Source organism: Phaenicophaeus curvirostris, chromosome 7 (genome assembly GCF_032191515.1).
Source record: "Phaenicophaeus curvirostris isolate KB17595 chromosome 7, BPBGC_Pcur_1.0, whole genome shotgun sequence".
NCBI classification, from domain to species: Eukaryota; Metazoa; Chordata; class Aves; order Cuculiformes; family Cuculidae; genus Phaenicophaeus; species Phaenicophaeus curvirostris.
The window spans coordinates 31568617-31591676 of record NC_091398.1 but is presented as its reverse complement, the minus strand read 5'-3'; the positions used below and the strand labels follow the sequence as shown (position 1 = coordinate 31591676).

Below are 23060 nucleotides of genomic sequence, written 5' to 3'. Positions count from 1 at the left end.
TCCATAACTCAATACTCTACAAACGTTAAATCTGCATTTTGACTTCTTGATCCAGATATGCAGAACTACAAATAGGGAATCCCTCCCTATGAGTCACAGAAAACTCCTATCACCACACTTACACAATGAATGGCACTGGTAAAAACACTGCTGCTGGTAACAACATAATATACAATGAAGCTTTTCCTGACATTTTTTGTTTTGTGCTCATAGGGAATCTGTCAGAACATAAGGACAGGCTCAGGGCATGAGATAAGCACGTATAAGACACATGATAGGAAGGATAACATGTATCCTGGGTGAGGGAAATGTCCAGAGCTGATGGAAGATCCAGATCCGCTCAAGTCTGGAGATGCATGCCCAAATTCTAGTTAGGTGGAGCTGTAGAGTATTTTGGAGAAGAAAAGTTGAAATGATGACCATATTATCCTTAAACAAGACATAGCTGTTCATAAAGTTGCAGTGGAAATGGCTCAGGGTTTAAAATAAGCCTCCTATTTCCAACAGCTTTTCAAAATCTATTTGTATGAGTAGGATTTTTAAGGAATAGAGTTTCTAACTCAGATTCAAAAGCATCAACTAGGCCAAAGCATGTCAGAGCTTTCATGTCAGAAGGGTCTTGAAGGCATGTGCATTTTATTACCTTACTAGGCAAATACTACTGATATGGTCAGCCTTTGTGATCTTATCATCTGCATGTGAGGATGTTCATGTTGTTGAGAACCACAACACATAGGAAAGAAATCTTAACTATCCAGCATTGCTACTGCTTAACACTGGGATGAATTGAGCCTACAGCTGTGACCCAAGAAACACAATTATGGCAGTCTCAGAAGTTTTCCTCAGGATCCAGCCAGTACATCACAAGTCACAACTCTCTGGGAGCCATGCCGGGACTGTTTTTGAGCAGTAGGTCAGGAGCTGTGGATGGACCACAGAGATATATCCCATTGGCAGCGGCACGGGCACAGAGCAGACTCCCCTGCGTGCAACATTCTTGCCATCCTGACCAGCACTCCTTCTACGGTGTTTGAGCCAGAATCAAGCTGTATCTGTGATCAGAGACAGCATGACAAAACACCCTCCCATGAAGCCAGGCAAAGCTACAGCCTACCAAAGTGTTTTTTTTCACTGGGAAAGATGATTGTATGCAAGATGGATGCTTTGCATCATGCAGTTGTGCCATTTTTGACTAGGTAGAGAAAGCCCTATATCAGGATCTAGTATATCACGAAACTGTGGCTAAAAGTGCATGAATTAGAACATGTTCTCAGGATCCAAGGCAGCCGTGATTTGTGAAGTTATTAAGCAGCACTTACAAATCAACAGAGACCATTTAAAGTCAAGATACGTCCTTTGGAAGTTCAGCCCTGAATGACCTGCTGATGTTCAATTAAAAGCAGCTTAGACATACAAACACCACATACCCCAATCCCTTATGGACGAGCAGGTAGAAAGGTGCTTAAAAAGGAAATAAAAAAAAACCACTTACTCTTTATGCCAGTCATAGATCTGGTGAATATTGCCAAATACAATCTTGTCTTTCCCTTTCATATCTTCAGAAACTCCTTTTTCTTCTATCCTCTTCATGAAGCCCTATAGGATTAATAATCAGTGATTAGCAGAGGGTTAATTTGAAGGGGGAACATAATTGAACACCTTTTTTTTTTTTCCCAAGAAGCAAAAGTTTAATGTCAGGATTTTTTACACTGAAAATATTTAAAGTACTTTTTGTACATTTCCAAACCAGAAACTCATCATGCAATTGGCTTAAAAGAAAATGTTGAGGGATTTATCCCAAATATCTCCAACATTTATACAAACCGTTATTAGATGCAATTGAAGTGACAAGTGCAATTACAAGATAAAAGTTACACAAAAGTAGTTTATCAAGTTCTTTGCTTCTCTGGTAAGAGGAAGAAGCCAGATTATAGAGTTCTCCCATTCTTCACCACATATATTTTCGTGGGAGAACAAAGCCAAGCAGTAAGTTCAAAAAGTCACATAAGTAGGATTTCCCACACCTCCTAAGAGTTTCTTTATAAGCCTTTGGTGCACTGCAGCCCCACCAAGTTTGCCAGCACTGCATAACGTAAACAGAAGATAACACAAAGGTCTGCAAGTTTGGAAGCTGTTGAAATATCACTGTTAGATGGGCTGATAATTCTCCTTGGACTTGTGAATGCCAAAAGCATTGCTGAAAGCTCACTGCATTCACATGCCTCCAGTTCTGAGTCCTTGCTGGGAATAAATCTGGACCCTGAACGTGAGTTGGCTTTGACAGGCAATCCCTGGGGATCAGCCAGGTTTTTACAAGCTGAAGCTTAAAGAACTACAAATGTTTTTGAGAAAAAGGGACAAATGAAAAAAATCCCAATATTCCATTTCAAGTCTTTTTTGCAAAACAATAAACCATGCGCCACACACACACACCTCAGCACAGATCCAAACTCAGCTTTTGAAAAAGTACTCAGACATAGGACATTAGTTCAGGTGTATAATGAAGTCAAGTATGTGTTACCATTACTCAGTATGACATCAAAAAATGCACAAAACAAGCACTAGGAATGGTAAGTTAATTCTCCACCGCTGCCCTTCAGGCTGCAGTAGAGCAGAAAGAGTTTGTCACAAGCAGGGTAGCCAAGAAAAACCTTAGCATGCTGGAGCTGAAACCTAAAACACAATATTGGTTAGATGGAAACAAAAATAGTTTCCAGAGGCATTTCTTCTTGTTTCTGTCAACATGAGAAGGGGACCATGGAAGCAGAGTGCAAAATAAAGCAGTTTGTTTCTCATGATGTATTTTTTGTTGTTGTCACTTTCCAGCATGGTGCTTTTTAGTGGGAAAACATTTTGCATAGCAGGCGTTGCTTGAGCTCACCTCCACAACAGTTCCCAAGTCTTTGACGTAGTCTTTTTCAGTCTGTACCAGCTCATTTAAGACAAACCTAAATTAAAACAGAACACACACTTTGACCATATTACTTGACATTACTGTTTGTTCCTCTTACCATATATTACCCCACTGTCATTACGGGTCATGTAACACGACTCTTCTCACTCACAGCTCAGTGGAATGTAAATGACAAAAACATTGCATTTCAGGTCAGAGTAGTTCCAATTCTCCTAATCACTCTTCTCTCCTACCTCTTTTTCCTCCACATCCCAGGGTGATGCATGAGCAGCAGCACAATCAGCTGCCTGTACTTTGAACTAACCCTCTCTGCTCTTCTTTGCTCCACTCCCCATGCAGCCCTCCTGATAGTGATGGAGACATCCTGCAAGTAGGAGTGAATTTCGTGCCCCAGTCCCTCTGGTTTTGCCCAAGATTCATTAGTTAAGTTTTAATTTGGAAGTTTCAAACACTTGGAGAAAAAATGCCCCTCCTATCATAACGAAGAGCTTAACCTTCCAGACTAAGTAATCTATGTGTCTGTGTCAAATGCTTTAATCTGATTTCAGAGCTAATAATCCTGGGCAGGAGGATCTGATCAGAAGGTCTGATACATGCAAACAACAGCAAGCTAAAAAACAGCTCTTCCTTTGTAAGTCAAACTGGCTAATCACATAATGTTCTTCCGAGGACAATTTAAAAAAGTTACAGCTTGCCGCAGACAGTTTGCCTTTCAATTACGCCAATACATAGATTTGGCATGTGAGAAACAAACTCCATCTGTGCTCAAGTTTGCTATGGCAGTAACAAGGCTAACAAGATAGAAGAGTGCTTTCATGTCTAATATCACTCCGTTCACATCAATCAGCAGACTGACCCACTTGAAACGATACGGCTGAGGGCAAACAGTGCTAAGATAAAAGCCTGGTTGAAAATATCTAGGGGAGAGAAAAAAAAAGTAGAGAGGCGTTGCAAATAGAGACTCAGCTATGAGAGTTACTGAAAAAATAAATCCTGCTCCCACTGTGCTCAGACATCCCTTGCTCAGACAGAGTGGAGGAGATGGTTAAAACACGTGGCAAAAAACACGTGGTCAAACAGCTTCTTGTTCATTTGAGAGTGAAATCCAGCCCCCTTGGCAGAAGGCAGGGCTGGCAGCAGCGATGCCAAATGCTTGCACTCTCCAAAGTGCCTTGGCAAGTTGTGTGCCTGGGCAGTAAACACGTGTGGGGCAAAAGGCTGCTCTTGTACAAAGCAGCAGCATGTGGCTTGAACAAGTGTATGCTGTACAGTCCCCTCTCGCTGGCTGACCTACCGTGCCCTTGCAGAAGGCTTGCCATGGCTCCTCCATGCACGGGGGCATGCTGGGAGGTTACTTTTTGGCACACGCCACCTCCATCTACACTGCTCCCAGCAAACACAGAGAGCTGCTGCAAAGACGGGGAGAACCTCTCTCATCTGCCTACTGCCCTTCCCATGCCTGGACTCCTTCAGTTTGAGTTACTGCAGGGATTCATCTGGTCACCTCCTGCTCTAAAACCGAAGCAGTGGATACTTGTAACATATGATACTGCAGCAAGTGCAGGCAGGTGTATGTGAATTGAAAATCAGCGCAGCAACCAGATGCCTATTAGGTAAACAGTAAACCTGCAAATTTACACCTCTATTAGGAACCAGGGTCTGCACCTCCACTCCTTCCCTTAAATTCAGCACCAGCATTCCCCCACCTCCCATCTTCCTAGCAGAAAAATCAACCTTGACCCTCTCTGTTAGTTCTCTGAAGCCTACCTTGACACAGGACCTTAGAAGCACTCCCAAATTTAAGGCTTCTAAGATGCATGCTGCCAAAAATTCAAGTTCATTCATCTCCTCATCTGATAAGATGAAGCAAGAGCAGGCAGTTGCTTGCCAAGTGCCTGCCTCGGTCACCAGCAGGTATTAACTATACAGCTGTATTTAAACTGGCATGAGCTGGAACAAGAATAGAGCCTCCTCACCTCTGAATAACTTTGAATATTTGGATATCTTGATAATTCTGTATTAAATCTGCACTGAACAACACTACTCGACGAGATGCCTTACCACTCACAGAACTGCAGCAATCAAGCGTGATGGAATAGGGGTTTCCTAACACTAAGGCTAACTGTTGGCACGCACGTGCTGGCAGAGATACAGGGAATTGCTGCTCATGCCTCTGCAAGGATTCAGCTGCTATTTTGTGGGCAATGGGGGGGCGGGGTGGGTCACAGCTCAAGTTTGGAGCTCTGCTGCCTCACATGGATATGGAATTAAACACAGTGAGCCGATGAGACACAGAACACAGACACAAAGGAGCCAGAGAAGAGACAGATGTCTTGTGCTGAAAGCTATTAGCAGGTGCTCCTAAACATCCTGGCATTTAGGAAATCTGGATGGAGGCAGCTAATTACACGTAGCATGCTGCCAGTCCTCCTGCCAGAAGCATTGCACGCTAGAATATATTACTGTATCTATGCTTACATTGGCAAAGGTCTCTGCACTAAAACTGCAACCTGCAGTTAGTTGGCAGTTATCTGGTTAATTAATTGCTACTGGAAAAACCCAAGAACCTGCAATACTGAGGAGTTTTTAGGAGACAGGAGTGGGCAGACATGTTTCCTTTGTGAAGGCTGTCAGCAGTCTAGTAGAAACTTTCTCCCATTCTGAAACACGTTCGGGAGTATTATGACCCTGCCTGCTACTGGGAGTTGATCCAGTCCCTCACTGTACTGCTTCTCTGTCTTCCTATAACAAACTGCAGGTGAAAACAATGGATTTCACAGACATGTGATACTTTGTTTCTGCTTCTTTGTCTGCACTTGATTACCTCCTTATCCTTCCCTGACATATTTTCCTTCCCTGCTAGGCATCTTTCCCAAATGGGCTACTCTTCTGCCTCTCACCTTACCACACTCCAATGAGACCTGTATGCACTGTCACTCTTCCCATTTGATTAGATAACCACAGTTACCGTTGTTAGTCTAAGAGACAGTATAAATAAAACAGCTACTTGAGCTCCTTTCATGTAATTCTTGCTTGTTTCTCCAATTCTCTGTGTCCTTCAGCAGAACTATGCATTTAATAAATGCTTTAAGCATGGTAAGTTTTGAAGGCACAGGTATTATTTTTGTTACACTTAATAGAGTGTACAGATAATTTAAAAAAAAAACTTTCATGAGCTGTCACTGATGGCTCTCATCATTTTTTCCTCTCCCATCATCATGAACATGAGGGTTTCCCAAATGAAACTTTCTCTTCAGTGACATGTTTCCACCACAAATGCATGGGAATTCTAATAACTATGGCAAAAAACATTCTCTCATTCAAAAAATCCTAGTGGGATTCTCTGTTCTTTTCCTTGAAGGTAGCTAACAAGGTCAATCACACACTCCACTTTGAAAGCTGGTTTCACCTCTTGCAATACAGTAATTACCAAGGTAAGCACCTCAGCAATACTTGTCCAGCTGTTCAGAGGCTTCTACAGTAACAATTGTTTGTTATGTAAGGTAAAAGCTATACATTTTAAAGAATGACGATGCACTTCCTGAGTATGTAAGTGTTTTTATGTACTATTTTTACAGGCTAAGACAAAACAGAAGCCAGCAGAACCCAGTTTTTCTCCCAGCTCCCTGCTCACTCACTGACTATAAAGTACTTTTTCAGGGCAGCTATGTGTCCTCCCCTGGTGCATATTTCAGAAGGAAGAACCAGCAAGAAAACTTACATCCTGCCTCTCATTGCTTTGGCTTTTTGTTCCTCTTCAAGGTTTCGTGGGGGAGTTGAAGGCGTCATTCCTTCATTTAAGCAGCCAGTGGCATCTTTTAAGCTTCCTCGGTAAGATCCTCCTTCAAGGGTCTAAAAAAACCCCAAAGAACGATAGAATAAACATTATCCTTGAACTCCAGCATCCATGTTATCTTCTGTTTCAAGTCAGTCTGCATTCAACACCACAATGTAAAACCCAGCAGAATACGCAGCAATACTTTCCCGCAGGACTTAGTGAAACACAACAAAGCAGTTTTAAGTTGATATAAGACACCCTTCCCAAAGCATTAAAAAAGAGAAGATATCCTTTTGCTAGAAAGTGGAAAAAACTCCTCAAAATGATTTCAAAACAACCTGAAAATATTCTAGTGTCTCCATCAGAACCAGTACTAGGCTACATGTGGTCAGTGTTTCTCTGCCAATGACAGAATGAAGGAATTTTTTAGTAAAGTAAAACAGAAAATGAAAAAGAAACAGATGGATACATCATAACATTCCACAATAATTAAAAGTGTGCCCAGAATCCCTGGAAAGTAATTGCAATTGCCCTAACAGCCTGCATGCAGCAGAGAGAAAATAAAATATTCTCTGAAAATACATCTAGCTGGATTAATGAAACTTTTCAATTTGTTAGTGTCTCAATGGAATAAAACTATTTTGAGTAAATTTTCTGGGAATGCCCTTCTCAGTTTCCCTTGTCACAAAGAGCTCCTTCACCAGTTACTCTTCACCAGGCACCCTATGAGCACTGACTATCTTCACGTACCAACACCTCAGATTGGGAAAACACCAAACTCCTCTGAAATGATTTACTAGATTACGCTGCTTGTACAGACTTACAGTAATTGAATGATCACTGTGGGGTTTTTTGTTTCATTTCACTCTCTTCATACTTCCAGTACACATAGGGAAATGAACCTTTGTAGGCTCATCATAACCCCGCTTTAATCCTGACTCATTAATAAAGTTAAACTCACTCAAAGCAAACATTTACCTAATTTCAGAGGTCCTGGGACATGTAGAAAAATGTTTAGCTTTGATACTAACATTTTGAACTGTTTCAGAGGAAACTCAAGAGAAGCCAAGACATGAAACAGCGTGTACTCCTTCTCCAACAGACATGAGATCAGACAGTGAGAGTGCACAATACCGAAATTTTTGAACAAATTAAACCCAGAGCATTTTTATTACTTATTCCACTCCCTGTCAGAAAGAGTTGACAAGGCAGATTAAAAGTGACACACAAAGCTCTGTAAAATTAAAGCACAGCTGTGATACTTCAAGCAGTTCTATTCTTTAGAGGGTCTTTTCAGGGAAGCCAGAATACCAAACAAATTCACATGTTGGGTAGTAAAACTCCCACACCACAGAACAAGCTTTAAAGCAAAACAAACAAAACGTCCCACTGTGCAACGTATTTGAAAGAATACCAACAAGACCCTAGAAAGAGTACAGTACAGTAGCTCATGCTCTGCAAAGCCTGCTCCAAAAGCAGCTTTTGACTATGCAGAGCAGAGCCCACACGGCACCGTGAGAGGTGGGCTTCATCTCATGTCGGGAATAAAAATATGGGACACTCTACTGAGAAGCAGAGTGCACAGGGTTAATAAAGGCATAGCAGATGAAGGAGAAAAGCAAGGGAATCAGAAAGAAGCGGCAGACTTTAAAGTCCTTCCCTAGAGTCATATTAGCCTTGCTGTGAACACAGTTTTCAAAACACTAAACTTACCAGCTTACTTTTGACCAACTTTTCTATTGCACTGACAAGGTCCGCAGCAGTTGGGACATCGGAGGAGCTCTGTCGAGCAGCTAGCAAAGAAGAGGACTGCAAGACACCAGGTTGCAAAGGAAACGCAAGTTAGCGGGATGAGAAGGGAGGAGGAAACCAGTGGTCAGTGAAGCAGCTTCTGAGACAGGAGAACAAAGGTGGAAAGGGAGCAGGAGGGTTAGAGGACCACATGCACGGTCAGGTGAGTGAGTGTTGCTGTATCAGACAAGCACAGAATTGCCATCCACTTCTGGCTGCACATGTCCCTGCAGCAGTTCCAAGGCTGGGAACCAGGGAAGAGCATCAAAGAACTGAAGTTAATTTACAGTCAGGCTGTAATACTCTTAATGTGTGTTGGTTCCTCCTTCAAAGGACATCTATGATCTTATGGGCTCTAGAAAATTGATCTTCCTACTGCAGATGTAAGAAATGATCCCCTCCACTATATAGACATATTTAATAAATGCAGTTAAGTACAAGGTACACATGGAGTTACAGGCAATAGAGGAGGGAAGTCGGGGGAACAAATCATTCCCCTTCCTTTTCCCACAGATCAATTGCATCTCCAAATGAAGTCAGATGATACTGCATTTGTGCAACTTCAGCATCTAAAATATGTATGCAAACAGTGGAGAGAAAACACCCCTATGTGTATCATCTATCCTAGGTAACTGTCACAGGAGGGCAAAAACACTCCTTGGCAATGCCCACTTTTCCCTACTGACATTAGTTAGAATATTTTCAGTCTTGCTTCTTTACGCCAGTCTGTTATTTGCAGGTATTGGATTTTAGGTGCCTGACATCATGTGGTGTCTTTGAATGTCTCCACATTCAGGTAGGCACAGCTAACAGCTGCAGAAACACTGAGACCTCATTAATGTGCTACTCAAGCAGCCCACATGGCACTGCAAAGACCAGTCTCTATGTGAACTACTCAGCTTCAGTTTAAGAATTTTGCTTTACACGGGCATCTTCGCCCCTTGGTCCTTGTCTTAAGAAACCTCACTTCGAAAACCCATACTCATGTAATAACCTGCTTTTGCAGACTGATGTGAACTAAACATGGACAATTTTTTAATAAATTCTTTATTAAATTACTAAAAAGCTTATTCATTTCTCAGCTCCCTAGTAAAGGTCTTCTGGAGAGCAGCTATTCCAGCAAAGTCACTGTACAGGTGCCAACAAACATGCGTCTGAGATTAAATAGCGCCGGGGAGTGAGATGTGGAAATGTGACGGCAGGAATTAGGCAGCGGGCCACCTCTTTAAGTGGCCCTTTGGGGAGGTTGCTCATGTTGAGTGACACAGCCCCAGGAGCAGAAAAAAAAAAAAGGCAAAGGAGACCAATCCCAACCAGAAGCCTTGTGACAGAGCAGAAAAGTGAACATCTTGCCACTTGTCATCTCATCTTTCACAAATAATACATCTAATCAACAGTTCTAATTGCAACAACAACAAAAACTACAGGTAATCAGACTGATAATTTAAGAATTAGGCTGGTAATGCAAGAATCTCATACAAATGTAAAAGCTCAGACTGCCTGTTTCACCCGCAATGCGGACAGACGTGTCTAGGAAAAAAGACCGGAAATATGGACTTTGAAGACATACAAATACATAGACAATAACCGTCAAACATAACCATTCTAGCAGGAGGAGTCCAATTTTTGGAGGCACTAAGCAGCTGTTGCTCTCACTTCTAACTGAAATTGCTCAATATATCCAAAAAGTAAATAACTGCAGCATTTTGAAGGGGACATGGAAACATTTGCTGCTTACAAGTCTTTCAGGGTAAAGTAAAACTGTGATTGATGAGAGCCTGGTTTGTGTGAGGCAAATCAGAAAACAGTATTTCTATTGCCCAGGCAGTAAATTATGGATTTCTAATATGAAGATATGTTGCAATTTATCTTTATAAGAGCCTCCAAGAGCAGCAAGGAATGATTATTGCTGCCTTGCAGATGGGTTCAGGGAAAGGTGTGAGCCCCTGCACCACCTCCCACCTATTACTGCTACTTCCCCACGTGGCTGCTGGTCCAACAGCCCATGTCTGCAAGCAGTAGCAGGGCATGAGCAGGGACCTCTGCCCAAATTAACACCATTAGAGAGCTTTGGGCTCCAGCATGACTCAAACATTGCCAACGTGGTGCTCCTGTGCCAGGGAATTCAGGAGCCATGTTTGTGAGCTCAGGTTTTTTTCCCCTGTGACAAAAAAAGAAGTAGAGAAAGAAAAAGAGAAAAAGGGTTTCAGATGCATCTTGTTCTATTTAATCTTCTCTTCTAGGAGTGGGTGAAGAAACAGGATGCCAAAACACCCTATAAAGCTTAGACATCTGGAGCGGAAAACAGTTTAGTTCACAACATTGGCACTGTCAGAAATGTATTTAAGAAATACTGAAATCACATGGCACACAAAAAATCAAAAATAGTGACCCGAGCTAAAGCAGTTTTGGTTTTCTTTAAAAAAAAATCACAGAACAACCCCCCAAAACCAAAAAGCAACCCCAAAGCATTTAGCTAAAGACCACGGGGAAAAAGCCAGGAGCAACTGCTATTGTGCTGGGCATGGATCCACCATGGCCCAGCTTTGCTGACCTTTCGCCTCTGCCCCTTGCCAGACAGCCAGCAGCACATGCAGCACTCAAAGGACTGGAATCCACTACTCCAGCTGCTTCCTTCTGGTCTTGCTGCCACCACAATGTCATAACATTTCCTGACATATTAGCAGCAAGCCCCCAAATCCTTTCCTTCATCATTCTGCTCGAGTCCCAGAAATATTTGCGCCCTTCTCTCTCACTGTTTCCAAACTCCTGCCTGAACCTTCCCCAAGAACATTCTAGGTTGTTTCTGACAATTTATTAATCTCCCCTATCCTTGCTTCTTTGCATGCAGTAATTACAATCAGAGGACAGAGATACAGAAGTGGCAGTGCTAAAAACAGATGCCAGCAGGAAAGCAAGAAACATCTAAACAGGAGGATGGATGGAGCTAAACAAGGGAGACGACAGCACCAGGATGGCACCTGCACTGACTGTGAACACAAATCACTGTCATAGCTGTAGTCACAGATTCTCACCTCAAGTCCAAGAGAGCAACTAAAGGACTCTGCAAGCTGCTGCACCATCTACCACAGCAAATTCTGACTTAACATTCAACAGATCTCAGCTAACATCAGAGAACTACCAACAACAATATGGTGCACAAATATGGGCAGAACAAAGCCTTTCCCACCCTCCTGAGAGGGACTTCAGATACTTTGTGGGCTTCTGAACTAACCAGAGCTGATGAAACATTCAGTGATGACTGGCCACATATGCTAGAAATGCCAAATGATGACACTACGTGGCTCTTCCACGTGCAAATTTTAAAACACTTCAAAATGGAGAATGCACACACTGACAACATTCCTGGAGCCCAATCACACACAAAGTCTGAGACGGCAGCCGAAGCAATCTAACTCTCGGTAAACGTGGGATTTCTGGATTCAAGCAGACTCCAGCATCTGTCCTGCTCCTCAGGCCCAGACTGCCACCAAATACTATTTCTCCTGCTACTGATAAGACATTAACGGCACTTTTAAAACACACATGGGAAACACGTGTTATCAGCCTGCATAGAATTTCTGACCATACAAAACACAAGCACACGACTGACCTGTCATGAAATTGGATGCCAGGGCTAAAATGCTTATCCAGCATTATTTGTAAATCCAGTTGGTGAAAGGTATTAGATTAGGATTTGCACATAGGCGAATGAGATGGCTGTTTGAGAAATGCACTTAAACATCGAACTGATACAGCAGAGGAGGCCTTACCATCTCATCTTGGGTTGGATCATTGTCAAAAATCTTCATAGGAGGAGGAAGAGGTGTGTGAGACTCTTCGTCTGCTTCATCTTCTCCCCAACCCTTCTTGCTCTTCTGGAGAAAAGTTAAATAAAATTAGAAGCAGGGATGGCTTTCTTTTGTTCTTTTACATATCTGAGCCCTACCTCCATGCTTTGAGTCTGTTAATACTAATACTGGCTCAATACTGTGTTGGGTGGAGAGAACTGCAGGTAATGCTGAGCATCATGGAAGAGAAGCAATAAAGACATAAGGTTTTGCTGGTTAATTCTGGTGCATTCTAAGAGTTACAGAAATACAGTTTATAGGTCACGCAAGCAGCTAAGGCAGTTACAGCTGTCTGTGTGCTGTTGGAAAAGTATTTCTTAATTTAAATGAAAACAGCTCAAAGTATTCCTCTGTTTGGGTTCACTTAGAATATTCTCTGTTTTTTGGCTTATAATTCTTATTCACCTTATCAGGAAACAGCCATTCTGGCACAGAACGTACCTGCAGAGAAATTGCTGCTACAAATACACAGCAGATTTAATAGAAACATGGCTATTTCTTTGAGGGTTTTCTTTCAATAACGAATTACACTGTCATGGCAGGATAAAGGTGATACGAAACCCCGCAAAAGGTGACAACAGTTGCTCAAGAATAATTTCATTTCTATCCTTGGCAGCTTTCTAATAGGCTATTAAAAATATCTGGTCAAAGGACAATAATATATGCAGGCTCTGAAATGCTGGTCTCTATATATTCCATTGCTCTTTGGATAACAATGCTGTTTGCAACACAACTTCAATCAATTCTATTTTACATATGATTCGCTGCTCCCTCTAGACCCTAAGGGTATTTACTCAAGTATGAATCATATACCGCAGAAGAGACTATCAGAGATATGGTCTTTTCTGCAACAAGCACCAACACACACCTCATCTGCGCTGTCTCCTTGAGGAGTGGTTTCATCTCCAGTCTTTGGTGAGCCAAGGTCAAAGCTCTTCCTGCCATCTCGCACCTTCTTTTGTTTCTTGATGTTGCTCTCGGTCTTCCCACTGTTCAACCGGCGCACAGGACTAGTCAACCACTTCTTCAGTGTGTTGGTCGAACGCTTGGGGCCAGGAGAGCTCTGGATAGAGTTAAGGGATGGCTGAGGTTGTAAGTTGGCCACTGAATCAGACTTGCCCCCGTTGTCACTAGAAGAAACTGAATACGCATCTGGAAGAAAACAGTGAGGTGAGAGATCATACCAGTACCTCCTTTATTTCTTAGTGCACATCAAACATTTGTCAGTCCTAAGCATGAAAACACAAGCTACCTCAATGAAAGGTTTTGCAGCCTATGGACATTGTATAAACTTCACTGCATGCCAGACAGAGGAATATGCCCTGCAACGGGCATTTTTCACAATCTGACGCACTTCTTTCATTTCCTACCACACTATCTGTCCTTATGAAAGACTGCAGACAGTGAAGTTATCTAGTTTTTGATGAAAGTATGAAACTCAGGCTAAGTGCTAAATTTCTCAGCTTCTTTCCACAGATTTCATTGAGAGCTGCCAAGAAGAAAATAAGCACAAGAAGCAGATTACTACAGGAGACCTGACAGCCACCAGCACTTTGCCAGTTCTGATTCCGTAACTGATTCTCAGCCATTTCCAGACCCCAATGACACTACCATTAGTTAGACTACTTATTAACTTTTGAAGGTTATTTGAAGCACCTTAAAATTATCTCCTTTGCCCCTGAAAGTAATTTGTCAGAAGCGTTCACACCTTCCCTAGAACTAAGAAACTGGAATGAGAAATTACAAAAGATGACAAGTTCTTCAAACTGAAGGAAACTCCCATTAAGAAGATATTAAGGAAGGTAGGCTTAAAATTGAAAGAAAATATTTCCATTATATCCAAGCAGGAGATGCTGCTGAACTGTACTCAACCACAATTATCAATACACGTGTTCAGACTAGCACTTTAGAAGTGGGTGCAACCTCCTTCATCCTCCTCCCCCTCAGAGCAACAGACTAAAGATGTGCCAATGTCAATAAATCTTTAAAAACAAAGCAAACAAGTTGCTTGAAGATTTCTCAATTGCCCTTTAGGAAAAATTGCATTGCTTTCACCTTTATGAAACCACCACAAGACAACTCTCTCCCCAGGAGCAATTGTTTAATCCCACACAGTTAAAAAAGAAACTTTTTTACAGAATTCAGAACTTGTCACACTCCTGTAAGATTCACCATCAGAAAGCAGTCAACTGGAGTAAAAAGTTAGGTTTTTAGAACATAAGGAAATAATTGTAACAGGCCAGAGGAAGTCAAAGTTCATTTCCCAGACAGGAAGAAAATCCAAATAATCCATCTTCTGATGACCGGAGTGAGTGTGAGAGGGGCGGGGGGAAGATGGATCCCAGGTGGAGCTGCTGGAGTTTTTCCTGACGTTCCTCCATAAGGACAAAGCAGCAGTCTTATCTCAAAAAGGCGGGGCTTTAGCCAGCTCCGGTTGATGTTATTTCATGCACACAAAGTAGCATTAAATCAGCTACCACAAGACAGTATTTGTCAGTGGCCAGATTATCTTCCACTCAACAGGCTTTAGATAGTCTCCTCTCACAGGCTCCATGTGATGCTCTGGGAGTTTATCAGCACACCTTGCGTCAGCAGCGTTCAGGGTTTCGCGATGGCGATTTTGATTTTCCACGTGCTGCCACCCCTCCATCCCCCACAGCAGCACCGAAAGCCCCACAGGCAGCGGGGAGGCTTGAGGGCTCCTCGCCAAGGGGCTGCGCTGAGAGTGGAGCCCACAGGAGACTGCGCTCCCACTGTTGCTGCAGGAGGATCAACTTTGGGAATTGCTGGTGCAAAGGCAGCCAGGCTGCAGTCATGGAAGCACAAACGCTGGAAGCAATCACGCTGTAGACGCTGCCACTGTCGGGGATGATTTGGAGCAAGCAGCTGTATCATCGACTCACTGCCTTCTTTGGGGGAAGATTGAGAAACGAGGACAAGCTGATCTTCCCACACACTGGTTGATCAACATACAGAGAGATTTTTACTACGGCTTGGAAGTGACACAGTCCAAATCTCTACCTCCACAACGGAACCTTGCCAACGTACCTTTAAGTGAGGGATGGCAGCTGACAGGAGGCTAACTGGAGCCTGGGACACCCACGCCCCAGGGATTTGTTACCAAGACGCACATCCTCAACTCTGCCTGGCAAACTCAAGGCAGGGTCAAATCCAGGAACCCCAAAGACCATGATGGAAGAGGCAGGGACCTCCTTTCTCACCAGAAAACACCACTGGTTTTACAAGCATGGCCAGATTCCAGCCTTGCTGCCTCCCTCCCCTCTCCCCAGGTGGCACAGCCATGACCAGGGCACGGACAGACAAACAGCACCTCTCACATTGCACCACTCCTCGCTCAAGGCCATCCCGGAGAAGTGACAGCCAGTTATCCCCTGTGATCCCAGTGAAGGCAGCAGGTGGGCAGAAACAGTCCAAGTCCTGAGCTGGCCCAGAGTCCACCCTGCCAGCTTGCAGAAATTTTATCTGAATTTTTATCTGAATTTTCCTAGAGCTAGGAAATCTCTGCAGATTGAACATCAGACCTCCAGAGCCACAAGCCATGATGAAAGCCAACCTGAAGGTTTCCAGAGGGAGGTGTGTTACACTGTGCACTGATCCCACTTGAATGAGGCTCCAGGTTTTTCCACCCAAGGCCATGACTTCGGTGATGAAAAAGCCTGTTTACCGAGGGGGTTACTAAATCTTGTTCGTGCCATGCTGTATGCAACCCTGGCAGATACGAAGTCTCCTTCTTTCTCCTTGTCTGCTGAAGTGCCCTAGCTAACTACCGCAAGGCTTCTGGGACAGAACATGGGCTTTGTGTGACCCATGCAGCCTGAGACTGTAAATGTGGCCTTATCTCACCTTTACGTGGTAATGTAGCCTCCACTGGCTGCAGTATAGGCAGGAATTTGGAAGAGAAAGGCTGGTATAAATCTCCCTGCTCCCCAGTCTCCATGAGAGCCCCTTGAGGTGGTGTAAGTCTACCTTACCCAGCATCCTATGCATGTACAAAGCATTCTCACCTCATCACCCCACTTCCCATCATTGCCAAACATGCACTATCCAAAAACCACACTGGGAGTCCACACACAATATTCATAACCTTTTTTCCTTTTCTTCTACAGAGGAATGGCAAATATGGACATATTTGCTAGCAAGTCACACTTGCTGTTTGCCAGCCCTGCCGAGAATGATTTTCTTTGAACGTAAAGCAGGTCACCTCAACGTGGGCACAGAGGCAGGAGTGGAGCTAAAGAGCAGAGCTCACAAAATGAGAGACAAGAGACACACAGCACAAAAAAATCTGCTAGGAAAGACTTTGGGGAGACAACCTTCTAAGCCGTGCTTGTGTCAGCTTCACTGCTTCTGCGGCACATGTGGCTGCAAACACACTAATCATGACACTTGATACTGTCCTAAGATCCAGATACTGAGCGGGTCCAGCGGAAGCAGATGACATGTCACCGTGCTTTTCTTGCAAAGCACTAGCACATATGAGCTCCGCAAACTTTATTGGGAGAGCTGTTTGGAAACACAGTTTGCTTACGAAAAGCCAGACTACTTTGAAAAAGATGCAGTGGCACGTTGTGTGGTAATTCAGGCAGCAGCCACAGCCCACAAGGACCAGAGAAGCAGCAGCTGCCTGCACGCTGCAGCAGCTCTGCAGGAATGTCTGGGCTTGGCAGAGAGCTGCAGCAAGCAGTTATCCTGCCACCACTGCCCTGGGATGCATGCATCTAAAAAAAGGTATGTGGTGAGGCAAAAGGGAGGTCAGCAGACTAGTGTGGCTAGATCGATTTCCTGGCCAAACCATTCATTCAGACAGAAGAAATGATGGTTTCCAAAACAACCCTAAGCAAATCTCCAAGAAACTTCTGGCAATAGGACTGTGACAGATACTTAGCCAGACCAAAGAGCTTTAAAATTCAGAGCTTTTGCACTGCTGGAGGCATGAAATCTTTGTTATCGTTGCTCAAATGAACAGACATCTATAAAACCACCACACTTTTATTTGAAAAATGGAAGGTTCCAGTTCTGTGCGACTTTATGTGAAAGGAAAAATGAAAATCTCACAGATCTGTTTTAGAGGCACAGTTGTATTCCCATTTGAGTCAGTAAGAATTACTGCTGGAACAGAAATACAAGGTATTTTATTTTTACCTCCCTGTTTCCCAGAGCATACATGGGAGGGGAGGTCTGTCTGATCAGGCTCGTGCAGCACTGGACTCATCTGCAGGAACTCAGCTCTTTTACGGGAAAAGGGAAAAGCTTCTCAGAGCAAATCAGAAGAAAACAACAGGCTTCTCTTTATGATGCATATTAACCACAGATCATCTATGATAAGAAGGAAATACACGTCCACAACCCAAAGTTAATACAGAATATAGCGATGAAGACAGCTGACAATGGCAGCACACAATCTTGCTTTAGGGGAGAAAGAGGTGAATTTTCTTCTGATTTATGTATGGCTCCATGTAATACCCCAGAAAAACAGCCTAAGAGAGAAGGATTTTTCCACGGAAGTCAAAGAAGATGAACCAGAAAGGGAACTCTGTAACGCTATTAGCATGTGTATTTAAATCAACTACTTTTTTGCAGAAATAATTCACTCGAAAGCCAATAACGACAATCTGACAAATAGGCACATAAATCAACTGTACTGTGCTCAACAGACCCCATTTCCCATATTTAGGGATTCCTAAAAATAATACTTCTGACAAAGTCAGAATTTAATCAGATGCAGGTAAAAGACTAACTTAGTCTTTACTCTAGCTATTACTTCCTGAAGAACATCTTTGTTACCAGAAAACCTTGGAAAACAGGAGTTATCTAGACCCACCCTACACACAAAGCCGCTATGTTAGTATTGCACACTAAGCAAGCAAGAAGCATCTGAACCATCAAAACACACCCTCTCCTGCCCTTTCCCTTTCCAAGAGCATCTCCTTCACCATAGAGGCTGAAGGCTCCATTTCACAGCTCTCAGCCCCTTGAGGCTTTATGCTCTCCCTGGGGAAACGCTGCTGTGAGAACCACTTTGCATCGGCTTGAGGAACTTCAGGGTGAAAGCTCTACTTGGCAGATGCAAAGATAGCAGACAGAGGTATGAAAACTGCTTCTTTGGTCTCTTCTGTGCTTTTGTATTGAATGTCCAAAACACGTTCAGCGAAACATTTTTATTGGCACAAGTCAGAGTTACAAAATTTTGTGGCTTAGGCAGATGACAGTACCAATCCCAGTTTTAGCATTAAAGCCTATTCCGCCTGTAAAACCTGGCATGGATTTGCAGAATTTAGGGAAGTAACATTTGGATAAATACAAAGTCACTTTACAGCTATTCCTCAAGTGAAAACACTAGTTCATAACAATGTAAATAATGACTCTAACAACTTTTAATGTCACCAGATAAACTGCCTCCTCACGCATTGCCTCTGAAAAACGCTCCAGCAAAGAAAATAAGTGAGCACAAGAAAATTTTCAGTACCCACGTCAGGCAAAGATCGAGGACAACTGGCTTGAAAAGACATTTAGATTAGAAGCACACTAAACTTTTGCAATGGAATTACAAAACTTGCCCTGGAGTCCTCCACGCCTCCCATCCACTCCCAGCTCTGCTCAGCTGCTCTACACGTGTCCAACGGCAGACTTGCCCCACACTTTGGTTTGAGGGAAAAATGAGATGAGACTATGCAGGACCCGGTTTCACACCAGAGGTTAAAGACATGTTCAAATTAAGCCATTGAAAACTAAATGAAAATTTTGCTCTGAGGTTCAAATAGCCTCCCTGACTTTATAACTCCTGGAAAGGAGCAGTAATGAGATGGTTCAACTGAATTTTCTGTTTGTGCCTTGCAGTTAACATTATAAGCTTCAAGTTGGAAGCAATGTCAAAAGGCACAAATCAATCTGGCAGGATTGTCACAATTCCATTTATGTGGATGAAATGACTTCTTGTTCAAACTCCAAAAAGAGCGGTATGCAGCTAAATATTTCATGCACAAATTTCTAGTCCAACAGAGAAAACAGTCCACACTGGTAAATGCAGATGTACTTGACAAACTTTCCAGTCACTGTATTGTAAAAACTCAAAATGCAACTTTGCATTTCACTGTCAAACATACAAACAAGACTAACTTCCAAAAAATAACAGAGGGGAAAAAAGAGGACTAAAACCTAGATTAATCACACAATATTCAGAACACGCTATTTCTTCACTGAATAGCGGGTATTTCTTGAATATAGGCAAGAGGAGCTGCTTTAGAGATAGAGACTGATCTGCATCCTAGGGGATTTTGCTTATGGGTTTTGCCTTTGGAAAATGGTCACTGATCTGTTGGTTTTAATATTCAACTTCCTGATCATTACTTCCAGATAGAAAATTAAATTGAGGAAAACAAGCACCCAACCAAGCAGGGGCAAATACAGTCACTTGGAGAAGCTCATTTTTGTGTCAGGTAGCAGCTCACCCCAGGCTCTCAACAGTCAAGGAGATGCGGGCAGTTCTACCCAAGGGTGATACGGAATGGGAATCTACCCCCTGTAGGAGCCTCTCCCTTTCCATTAACTACAGAGGGAGTCCAAGGAAATTACACCCTTAACTAAATTTAGTTATTGTGAATCCCCTTCCCACATTTGAGAATGTTTCATACCAAGCCGATCTCTCAGCAGGAAATGATTAGCTGAAGTTAAGCATCTGAAAATTCACTTTAATGAGCAATAACTCATGGCAACCCATCATTAGCTTCAGTTGAATAGCTTTTATTTTTAGTTGGTGTTGCTCAGATGCAGCTTTCATCCGGTATGTGCTGGGAAAACTGACATCCCAAAGTAGTCTCCAGGTCTTAGTTGTGCCAGTCGGAGTGTCAGGGCTCAAGAGCTCTCCAGTTCCTGGAGGTCAGAGAAAAGTCATTGGAGTTCTGGGAAAGTATCAGCGAGTGAGATAAAACCAAAAGCCTGGAGAAACAGCAGAGAGGCGTGCAGTCTCAAGAGACCTTGCAAGAAAAGTTACTGAAATCCTGAGAGCGTGCTGAATGAGTGAGCGGCGTCCCGAGGGAGAGAAACAGTGCAAGAGGAAGGCACAGAGAGCGAGCCTGCTGAAATAAAACACGACTTTGTTACTGTCCAAGAGTGCCTATTGAGAGAGGAACAGCTATAGAAGTCATCTCTATTGTATCTGCTGCTTCATGTGGGCCCAAAGCTATTGGCTTTCACAGAGGTGACTGTAGGAAGCACACAGGGAAAAGAGGAAGATGAGTCCTCAGATGAATACAGATCAGCATTTAACCGAGGAGTTGCTGTGTGTGAAGGCAGAACACGTCCTTGCGCCTCTGAAGAGGCTCTCAGGAAAGTGTGCAACTCAAGCCCAAAGGATCAAGCACTTAAACAGCAGCCAAAATGTCTATGGTCCTCCCTGGGTATCCCGCTCTGAAACACGTTTCCGTATAACAGCTACAACTGTGATGGGTATCTACCACTTCTCTGGTGGGAGGTTTGAGTCTTTGTCTCTCCATTTATCAGCCTGATAAATTCATTCTGCTTCAGAATCCCAACTGACCCCTCACATAAGCTTCTCACATAAGTCCAAGACAGGAATAATAAGAGAACAGACACCCACAGAGTGAATCCACCAACCCACTGACAAGTGAGATACTCCTAGGCAGCTCCTATCACAAAATACTGAAAGACAGGTACATTATTGATCTATCTTGAGTCATCTCCTATCTCCTCAACAAAGCAACAATTTTTTAGGACAGGTTTTTACTGAATAAAAGGGTATGGAAAAGCTCAGAGAAAGAGCAGTAGCCGCACTTGGCAGAGCTTGAGGCCAGTTGCAGTATTTCTATGCACTCTATTTCATTCACCCATTCTCTTTCCTCGGGTTTGCACCCAGTGCATGTACCGCCCCAGCCCAGAGCACAGTGAGCGCAAGCCAAATGCATTTGCTTGGAGTGCACATCAGAGCAGCCTCCCTGTAATGCCTCACAGCTGGGCGAGCAGATTTCTGGACTCAACAGACACACATTTTGCTTTAGCAAAGAGAGAAAATAAAAAGTCAAGACTAACAAGATCCAGAAAGGGCATGTTTTCTTGGTTTTGTTTTTGAACAAATCAACATTTATTTCAATTTAGCCAAACAACTTGTTGAAGCACTTCTCTAAGTTCTACTTTACATTTTATATTTACAATGTCCTCGTTCTGTGACAAAAATATAATAATCCCCGACCCTGAAATTCCCATAAGTGTTGCTAGCAGCAAAAAGAACAAAGCTCCAAACACAATGCAAAAGCCCCCCTTGGTATATTTTTGACAGGAGACTTATGCATGTTCCATAAAAAAGTTTTAACCCTGAACCTCTATGGAAACCTATATAGGATAATGAGAGGGAAAACCTCATGTGTGAAGCTGAACAAGAAGGGCAGCATTTGTTGGCCTTTGCAAGTACACTGTTACTTTTAGCATAAGGAACTGTGAAATGCTTAGACACCCACATAGAAGCAGACTTTTAAACTTTGATCTAAGCAGTTTTGCTCTGCTGGGAGTGTGAGGGTACCAAAGTGGGTAAATACCATCTTTTATCCTAGTGGTAGGCACAAAACCAAACTTTATTACACATGGTTTCCAAGCAGCTGTTGGTACAACACAGGCCTTATTCTTTTGCAAAGTGTCAAGGGTCAGCTTCGTTCAGCAGCTCCCAAATTGAGCTACTGTAAGAATTCTGAAGTAATTTCTCAGTTAAATGACATCATCGCAAAAGTCAACTCTGCCTTATGCTTGAAGCCAGCGATGTCTATGACAAGGTGGACCACTCTGCTGAATGAGGGTAGAGGAGGACGACATCTGAATACTGTATTTATGTCTCCCTGCCTCAGAGGAAACTGTGGCTATGTACCCAAACAATTCCTCATGGAAACAACAGAAGAGTACCAGTGACAAAATAAATTGGAATTGGAAAAAAAAAGCAAGAACAGAACCCAAAGCTTTTTGGGATAGGAAGAAAAACTGCATGTTGAGAAAGAAGGGATTGGTCATTAAACTTTCCAGGCACACACAGAGCTCAGAGAGCACAGAAAACAAGCAGAACAAACAAACACAACTGTGTGCATCTTAGCGTCAGCTTCTTTTGCCAAATGCAGTAGCTTCCAACATTCAGCAGCTGTCTCTTGCTTTCTAGTGCTGTGGAGTTCTCTTTGGTACTTGGAGGCTGTCAGGAGCTCCGGGCAAAGAGAAAGTCTTTGTCCATTTACCAACCAATTCCAAAGGCGATGATGTTGAATAACTTTACTAAGCAAGAGTAACACAGATGTCTAGGAAGGGGGGGCTTTTCTCTTAGTAAAGTTGTGGTAGGTGCAGTGGAAACCCAAGGCAATCTACATGCTTGTCAAATTGTGCCTAGGTAAGAACAGAGTCCTCCATGAACGTCTCTCATTTGTTCACTCTTAAATTATTCAGGCTCTGACAGCCCCTGAAAAGAAAAGAACGGAATAAGAATAAGTTGCAGGTGGTATAGGCAAGAGTGGACACCACGTAACCACCAAGAACAACGAGGTTGGGGTGTTTGACGACAGACACACTGCAGCCGGAGCCTCCAGGGCTGGTGCCCAAAGCAGCTTCCTCCATGCCCTTGTCCTCCAGAAATACTAGCAGAAAAAACAAGCTCACAGCAAAGGTACTGGTTGGGATGAATTAAAAGAAGTAACAAATGAAGTAAATGCAAACAGCGGTT

General features: G+C 43.1%; 1 protein-coding gene across 13 annotated transcripts in view; it reads right to left on the bottom strand.

Annotated features, from left to right (window-relative positions):
- The window catches only part of KALRN (kalirin RhoGEF kinase), a 514381-nt gene that overhangs the window by 46987 nt on the left and 444334 nt on the right, over nucleotides 1-23060 (bottom strand). For 9 of the 13 annotated variants that reach the window (XM_069861453.1, XM_069861457.1, XM_069861456.1 and 6 more), the window contains 6 exons: nucleotides 13203-13486; nucleotides 12257-12361; nucleotides 8406-8501; nucleotides 6636-6766; nucleotides 2882-2948; nucleotides 1493-1596 (listed from right to left, as the gene is read on the bottom strand). In XM_069861453.1, the coding sequence (XP_069717554.1) occupies nucleotides 1493-1596; nucleotides 2882-2948; nucleotides 6636-6766; nucleotides 8406-8501; nucleotides 12257-12361; nucleotides 13203-13486 (787 nt within the window). Of the gene's footprint in view, nucleotides 1-1492; nucleotides 1597-2881; nucleotides 2949-6635; nucleotides 6767-8405; nucleotides 8502-12256; nucleotides 12362-13202; nucleotides 13487-19604; nucleotides 22800-23060 lie in introns of those variants that run through there. The other 4 variants (XM_069861454.1, XM_069861459.1, XM_069861458.1 and 1 more) reach the window with 4 other exon arrangements.